Source organism: Oncorhynchus mykiss, chromosome 12, assembly GCF_013265735.2.
Source record: "Oncorhynchus mykiss isolate Arlee chromosome 12, USDA_OmykA_1.1, whole genome shotgun sequence".
Taxonomy (NCBI): domain Eukaryota; kingdom Metazoa; phylum Chordata; class Actinopteri; order Salmoniformes; family Salmonidae; genus Oncorhynchus; species Oncorhynchus mykiss.
The window spans coordinates 65,911,986-65,920,692 of NC_048576.1; the positions used below are offsets into that span (position 1 = coordinate 65,911,986).

Genomic DNA, 8,707 nt, shown 5'->3' on the forward strand with positions numbered 1-8,707 from the left:
ATCTCCCTCCGCAACTGGATCCTGGACTTCCTGATGGGCCGCCCCCAGGTGGTAAGGGTAGGCAACAAAACATCTGTCACGCTGATCCTCAACACTGGGGCCCCTCAGGGGTGTGTACTTAGTCCCCTCCTGTACTCCCTGTTCACCCAATAACTGCGTGGCCAAAACGACTCCAACACCATCATTAAGTTTGCTGACAACACAAAGTGGTTGGCCTGATCACCCACAACGACCAGTCTAAGGAGGAGGTGAGAGAACTGGCAGTGTGGTCACCGGCTTTCTAATCACCACCGATCCATGTTTCATTTTCATTTTGTTTTGTCTGTATTACACACACCTGGGTTCTCGCCCCCGGAGTGTATCACGGAACAGCTGCCGGGTGCCAGGGGTTCCTACTCCAGCTGGAGCTCTACCTGACAGCTGTTCAGCCGGCCCCTTTGGGACGTGAGCTCCTTCATCTCCTGCCTGACTGGAAAAGACCTGGAGTGGGCCAACACCATCTGCGGAAGGGAAGGCCCGACTCTGGATGACTACGAGTTTTCCCCTCATTCCCAGCATAAGGCGCTAGTAGATTCAGGCGCAGCTAGGAACTTTATTGACCTCTCCTTGGCACATAGATTAGGGATCCCTATTGTTCCTGTTGATGTTCCCTTACCTGTACATGCCTTAGATAGTCGTCATTTGGGGTTGTGGCTAATTAAGGAGGTCACAGCTCCCATTGCTATGGGAACACAGGGGGGTCACGAGGAGAAACGAGGACTCTCCTGCGTTTCCTGTTGTGTTGGGCCTTCCCTGGTTGGCCTCTCATGATCCTATTATTTCGTGGCAACAGAGGGCTCTCAAGGGATTGGCCTGTCAGTGTTCAGGGAGGTGTGTAGGTGTTTCCTTAGGTGCCACTATGTTTCCTTAGGTGCCACTAAGTCCAAACCAGGTTTCCACCATGCACATTCCCCCCGAATATGCCAATTTGGCACTCGCCTTCTGTAAAAAGAGGGCGACTCAATTACCACCCCATCGACAGGGGATTGTGCGATAAATCTCCTGGTAGGTGCTGCACTTCCAGGAGTGACGTGTATCCTCTGTCACAGGAGGAGACGCCGGCTATGAAAACGTATGTCGCTGAATCTCTGGGACAGGGATGCATTCGGCCTTCCACTTCACCTGCCTCCTCGAGTGTATTTTTTGTGAAGAAGAAGGATGGAGGTTTACGCCCGTGTATTGACTATCGAGGTTTAAATCAGATTACGGTAAAATACAGTTACCCGCTACCTCTCATCGCCAGTATGACAGAGTCATTGCACGAGGCGCGCTTCTTCACAAAATTGGATCTCGGGAGCGCTTACAACCTGGTGCGTATCCGGGGGGAGGGGGATGAGTGGAAGACGGCACTTAGTACCACTTCTGGGCACTATGAGTACCTCGTCATGCCGTATGGGTTAATGAATGCTCCATCAGTCTTCCAATCCTTTGTGGATGAGATTTTCAGGGACCTGCACGGACAGGGTGTAGTGGTGTATATAGATGACATTCTAATATACTCTGCTACTCGCGCCAAGCATGTGTCCCTTGTGCGCAGGGTGCTTGGTCGACTGTTGGAACATGACCTATACGTCAAGGCGGAGAAATGTCTGTTCTTCCAACAGTCCGTCTCCTTCCTAGGGTACCTCTTTTCCACGTCAGGGGTGGAGATGGAAAATAACCGCATTTCAGCCATGCGTAATTGGCCGACTCCAACCACGGTAAAGGAGGTGCTGCAGTTCTTAGGGTTTGCCAACTACTACCGGAGGTTTATCAGGGGTTTTGGTCAGGTAGTGGCTCACATTACCTCCTTGTGGAAGGGGGGACCGGTGCAACTGCAGTGGTCAGCTGGGGCGGACAGGGCTTTTGGTCACCTGAAGGCTCTGTTTACTTCGGCTCCCGTACTGCCTCATCCTGATCCCTCCTTGGCATTCATAGTAAAGGTGGACGCGTCCGAGGCTGGGATAGGAGCTGAGCTGTCTCAGCGCTCGGGTACGCCACCAAAGCTCCGCCCCTTCTTTTCGAAGAAGCTCAGCCCGGCGGAGCGAAACTATGATGTGGGGGACCGGGAGCTGTTGGCTGTTGAGGTGGACGCAGACATCGAGCGGAAGTCACATGCAGAGCCCATTCCCCCTGAGTGTCCAGCTGGGCGTCTGTACGTTCCGTTTGATGTCTTCGATCGTTTGATCTGTTGGGCTCACGTGTCACCCTCCTCTGGTCATCCTGGCATTGGTCGGACGGGGTGCTGCCTTGCTGGGAAGTACTGGTGGCCCACTTCAGCTAAGGACGTGAGGGTTTATGTTTTCTCTTGTTCGGTATGCGCACAGTGCAAGGCACCTAGACATCTGCCCCGAGGGAAATTACAACCCCTTCCCATTCCACACCGACCGCGGTCACACCTATCGGTGGATTTCATGACGGATCTTCCCCCGCCGCGGGGAAACACCACGATCCTGGTCATTGTGGATCGGTTTTCTAAGTCCTGCCGCCTCCTTCCTTTGCCCGGTCTCCCAATGGCTCTACAAACTGCGGAGGCCCTGTTCACCCACGTAATCCGGCACTACGGGGCGCCTGAGGATATAGTTTCTGATTGGGGTCCCCAATTCACATCTAGAGTCTGGGGGCGGTACTGTCACGACTTCTGCCGAAACCGGCAACTCTCCTTTTTCCGGTGGTGTTCAGCGGTCGACGTCACCGGCTTTCTAGTTACCACCGATCCATGTTTCATTTTCTTTTTCTTTTGTCTGTATTACACACACCTAGTTTCAATTCCCATATCAGGTTCCTTATTTATCCCTCTGGCATACATTTCTGTTCTGTCCATGATTGTTGGTGTCTTAGTGGTTGTTGTAGGTGTTAGTTTGTATGTATTTTCCTATTTGAAATATTGCTAGAATTTTTGTGAGTAAACTCAGTTGTGTTGCTCAAACCTGTGTCCTGCGCCTGACTCCGCTAATCTCTGCACCCAATCACTGACACGGGCCAAACAGGCCCCCATTAACATCTATGGTGCTGTATTGGAGCGGGTCGAGAGTTTCAAATTCCTTGGTGTCCAGATCACCAGAAAACTATCATGGTTCAAATACACAAAGACAGTCGTGAAGAGGCCACGACAAAACCTTTTCTCCCTAAGGAGACTGAAAGGATTTGGCATGTGTCCCCAGATCCTCAATCATTTCTACAGCTGCACTATCGAGAGCATTCTGACCGTTTGCATCACCGCCTGGTATGGCAACTGGTCTTTATCTAACCGTAAGACGCTACAGAAGGTAGTTGGTATGGCCCAGAACATCACTGGGGCAAAGCTTTCTGCCTTTCGAGAACTATATAATAATAGACAGTATCAGAGGAAAGCCTATGAAATTGTCCGAGACGCCAGTCGCTCAAGTCATCGACTGTTTTCACTGCTACCGCACTGCAAGCGGTACCAGAGCGCCAAGTCTAGGACCAAAAGGCTCCTTAACAGCTTTTACCCCCAAGCCATGAGACTGCTGAACAATTAATCAAATGGCCAGAACATTGACACCCACTCCTCCATTTGTTTTGTACACTGCTGCTACTCGCTGTTTAATATCTATGCATAGTCACTTCACCCCTACCTACATGTACAAATTACTTCAACTAACCTGTACCCCCGGCACACTGACTCAGAACCGGTACCCCTGTAAATTTCCTAGTTATTGTTATTTTTATTGTGTTGCTTTGAATTATTTGTCACTTGTTTATTTGGTAACTATTTTCTTAACTCTTCTTGAACTGCACTGTTGGTAAGGACTTGTAAGTAAGCATTTCACGGTAAGTTCAACACTTGTTGTATTCGGTGCATGTGACAAATAAAGTTTGATTTGATTTGAAATATCATACCCCATCTCCAAAAAAATGCAAACCTCGGCAGTTACTGTAATGCTGTTAACATGTCTTGGGGGTATGATATTTGTGCGTCTTTAACTTTCTCACTGATCATTATTCACGATTCATTCAGGATTGCTGTAATCATGTCCGATCCTGTCTGTTTGTTTGCCATGGTGCTGAAATGTCTTCTTATCTTGCCTCCACTGTGGACGCATTTAAAGGGTTTCCCAGCCATTATGCACGGGTTGTGTGATATCATCAGTCTTCAAGTTAAGACACAACAACACTGTGTGACATTATCAGGCCTATCTAAGGACCTTTTTATTAGGCCCATATGTAAATATGTTAGATTAAAAATATATTTCAGCTGTTAGAGGTCACATTAGTTTATTTCAAATGTATTTAATCGTTACAATAACGAACGTTTCCAATATTGTTGCAATAATAAATACAGTATGCAATGGTCTTCATAAATACAAAAGTCAATGCATGAAAACGTTGTTACATTTTCTATAGCCTAAAAATACCTAGCACATAATACATTATTCAGTATAAAATGTGTTTTACTTCGCGAGTTGTGAATTCACATAATAAATAAATAAAACATATATAAAAATAACCGTGTAAATAAATAGTTGAAAAAATAGAAGTATAAATAAATAATCTCTACACACACACGAGGCTCATTGGTTAGTCAATATTATTGTGACTAGTCTTAGCATGTGTTTCAGCACCACGTTCCTTATGCCTTCCCAGCCGCTTGCGCTGTATTCCTGCATGAACGAAACACACATGTAATATTTTAGAATAGACACATGTTGTGTCATCACATATGAATATATCCTTATTTGGTGAATGCACTCTCTTGGTAAGACAAATTGACATACCTCGCGTTTCAAGTAATTCTTCAGGAATTTGAAGTGAAGGCTCATATTTTTGTTCACTCCTTTGTCAGATGTTGGTAGTGTAGCTCTTATAGCCTTTACCTGTTGGAACAAAATATAAGTCATTAATGTTATGTTATGATTCGTTTAAATCACATTATACGGCAATCTAAAAAATATAGGATAATGTTTGCCTTTTGGCATTAATGTTAATAGAAAATCACAAATCACATAGACTTACACATTGGTCCAGCTCCAAGGTCTGGCGATGCAGGTCAATCATAAACTCGTCAACTACTTCCTGGTCCCAGAAAGAATCATAGTTATCACTTCTGTACAATTTCTCTATAGCGTTCAGAGTTTGCGAAATGAAGACAATCTTGTCGTCATCCTAGAAGAAGAGTGATTTGTTTTAGTACATGCCTTATGAATATCAGAAAAGTATAGCAAATTTAGCATATTCGTTAATACCTAATTATATGTCCTACACTATGAGAAAAAACGTTGAACCAAAACCCTTTTTAAATAGTGTAGGCTATGCATATGTCTTACCTTGAAATGATCGACATGTCTGTATTCCTCGTAAGGGAAAGTAATATGAGGTTCTCGAGAGACCACATGACCCTGAGATGGCAAAAAATAGAATCAAATGATTGCAATATTATTATTGTATACATAAACGAGTAACTGAATCAAATGAAACACAGCAGCACATTAAATGTTGAATAGATGACAACTGCTCAATGACCAGGAACAAGTTAATAAACATTACAGTATCCTACCATTTCCCGAAGCACCGTTATGGTGTTGTTGCTGAACACTTGGAACATGCTCCGAGACTTAGGAAGTGTCCTCATCCAAGTGCATCCGAAGGTTTTATGCCAGGTGCAAATCGTCAGGATCAAGCACATCCAAAAGCTTATTGAACCCATTTTATCGTAGGTGTACTGTAGTTCGCTGACTGTTCGCTATCAACCGAGGTGCAAAATTAGGCAGACTTCCGAAAGACAGCCTATACTTTGTATAATTCCGGAAAAAAATACGTTTTCCTCAAAGGACAAAGAGATAAAGTGTCCTTCCTGATCGACCCTCTTCTCGAAATCCAGAGTTCTGTCATGCTGCAATCTGTGTCGATATTTTATACAAAGATTTTGAAAGGTGTTCCGAAAGTGAAAGGTGGAAGTCCCGGTAGACAGGCGCTTTCATACCTGACAGTATATTTTTCGGCCTGGAGACAACGCACGGAAAGGACAGGTGCATCTCTCGAAGACTTGTTCAATTCTTGACTGATTTGTTATTTTATTTTGAAATATTGGATTACCAACCAGGAACATGTTTTAGATTAAAAACATTTACTTGTGAATCCATTTTAGTCAGACGACAGCGTAAATTAATATGCATTTCTTTTCAAACATTTCGTTGTCCTTTCACTTCGGAAACCCTTGTGTTTAAATCTCGTCTTCGCAAACGCATCACCTTTTCATTTACACACGGAAACTATGGTATCCAACTACGTTGGAACCACTTGCTTAAAGGGTGAACGTGGTTTCTGGACCTCGACTTCCTTTTTAAAGATACAGATCAACGTTGTATGGGTTATATCAACTACACATTCAACATTACTATATTTCGTTTTAGAAACGGGTTTTAGTGGTCTTATTTAATTTCGTAGACGAGCTCCTTTCTGCACCCGGTTTTCAGAATAAGACACTGGTAGCCTATGCAGTGCACAGGCAGTATAGACCTTGACAATACTGCTTACCTTGACATTAGTGCTTAAATTGGAGACTGTATTTCGGGTGCTTTTGAATCTGGGCCTACACGCACTTGTGAGTAAAATATGTCTATCACGTAGATCATTTGTCAAAGTATTCCGTATTCATGTGTTTTTATTGGACTTTTATCCAGATATGTGAGTTTATGTTACCTCTGCATCTATTATCTTTCCACTGTAGAGACTGAAGAGTAACAGCACGGTTAGCGATTGCTATACTCCATTGAACTAACATTCAGAATGTGGAGTTATAATTATGTTACATATTTACTGGATATCATGCACTTGCTAGAAGTAATAACTATCTGAATCAACAATGTTTTACAGTGATATGATGATGTCTGAAAGGGCGGGAAAGTATGGCTGGAATTCAGAGTATTGTAAAGGAGTTTATTGTTTTTCATTGAAGATGATGTTGATATGCAATTGTTAGTAGGAATAACATCTCATTTAGTATAACATTTAAACGAAAAAGTCGTTGTATTTCAAGGTTGCTTCACACCATTGAATTTTACAAAATTGCTAGCACAATTTCAACCAATGTAAGGCGTGTTTGTATCTTAATTTAAATAGCATAGCCTACATGGAAATAATTTGCATCACGGATAAATAACATAAACATATGAAGCTTACAGTGGTACATTTAATTTAATCATCAAAATCACACGTGTGTTCTTGGCATTTTTTATTTCTTTGTAAAAATCCCTCGGGATGCTCCACATTTCAGCTCGCACGACCTCCCACGAGCACAAGCTGAAGCGCTGAAATGAAAAACGCTTAAGTGAAAATAATACATTATACACCATAGGTATAGGCTAGGCCCACTCCAGCCCTCTCAGTAAAATGCAACCTATAAGATGCTTTACCTCAGGTGAAAAAAAGTCGTCCAGCTGTTTGAAGTAGTTCTTAACCATATCACCAATTGGAATGTTTTGACGCAGTAGCATGTCTCTGACCTGAAATAGTAAACAACAAACAACATTAAAATCAATATCCATGTGATTACTTGAATAATAATAGTAGAAATAAAAAATTATTGTGCAACAAGTTACAGTTAACAAATGAAACATAACCAAGAACGTACACATTCCGAATAGGTCATATATTGTCGAGCGAGAAGGTCTTGGAGCTCCCTGAGATTAACTCACAAGAGTTAGGTTTTGTTGGAAGAGCTCGCTGGCTAGTTGAAACGCAAGTCTCGTGTCTAAACCTTTCCCCCTCCTGTAATCAGAATAACACTTCGTGTAACCATGCGATTGAACTTGACTAACACAGAAATTGTAGACACTCATGATCTCCTGAGCATCACCTCTTTTGAAAGCGTTGGACTTTGGACCATTATCATTTCCTCCTCTGGGATATAGCCTCTTGGTCTCCTCTCCTATACCACACACATAATACACATATCTCAATAAAATAACAAAATATATGAATGAATTAAGCTCCAATAATCAATTTTCATCTAGAATAAATAAATTGTGATATCACAGTATGCTAAAGCCTATATTCAGACCCATATTTCTAAATATTTCTGCCTATAAGGTCACTTTGTAACAGGTTACATAAATTGACCTACCATGGAAAGATCATTGAGGGTCTGGCGAGTTTGATGAAGATAATGCATTTGCTCTTTTTGGTCACTGCATTTAGCATAAACAACCGGGTAAATAACAATAACACACAGAAGATGTACCACAAAGGAGACATTAAGAGTGGCCATGTGTCCGGTGAGTTGATAAATCCCTGAACACTGCTTCTAAACGTTCGGCTACCTACCCTACCTTCATAGCCTCCCCCATTGATATGCCATGGATGAGGTAATTTGTTAAACAAGGAAAGTTCAACTGGGGAAAGTGAAAGAGCATTGAAAATTCCATTCCTCTACCTTGCAAAGCTGTTGACGACATTTTGCGTTCTTGTCTTCTGTGTGTATATACACATTGTGCATCACGCAATGTATTTTCAACACAGTAGCCTATCCATTTTGTACTTCAATTTTATATTTATTGAGTAGGGTTGATAGCCTACAGTATAAGCGTTTAAAAGCATACTTTTTTAACATCCCTTCTCTCAAGGGATGGAACGTGTAACTATTTGCATAGCTACTCTGTTTCAGAAAGAAGAACATGATTATAATAGTTGGACTCCACACAGCTGCTCCAATGCAGTTATCTTAATA

General features: G+C 42.7%; 1 protein-coding gene across 1 annotated transcript; it reads right to left on the reverse strand.

The window, feature by feature from the left end:
- Nucleotides 1-4,191: 4,191 nt before the first annotated feature.
- Nucleotides 4,192-5,902, reverse strand: LOC118937892 (interferon a3-like). Its single transcript, XM_036939663.1, has 5 exons — nucleotides 5,537-5,902; nucleotides 5,307-5,378; nucleotides 4,996-5,145; nucleotides 4,758-4,856; nucleotides 4,192-4,643 (listed from the first exon to the last, which is right to left on the reverse strand). The coding sequence occupies exons 1-5, from the start codon at nucleotides 5,684-5,686 to the stop codon at nucleotides 4,554-4,556; spliced, it is 561 nt and encodes a 186-aa protein (XP_036795558.1). The 5' UTR covers nucleotides 5,687-5,902; the 3' UTR covers nucleotides 4,192-4,553.
- Between the last annotated feature and the right edge of the window lie 2,805 nt (nucleotides 5,903-8,707).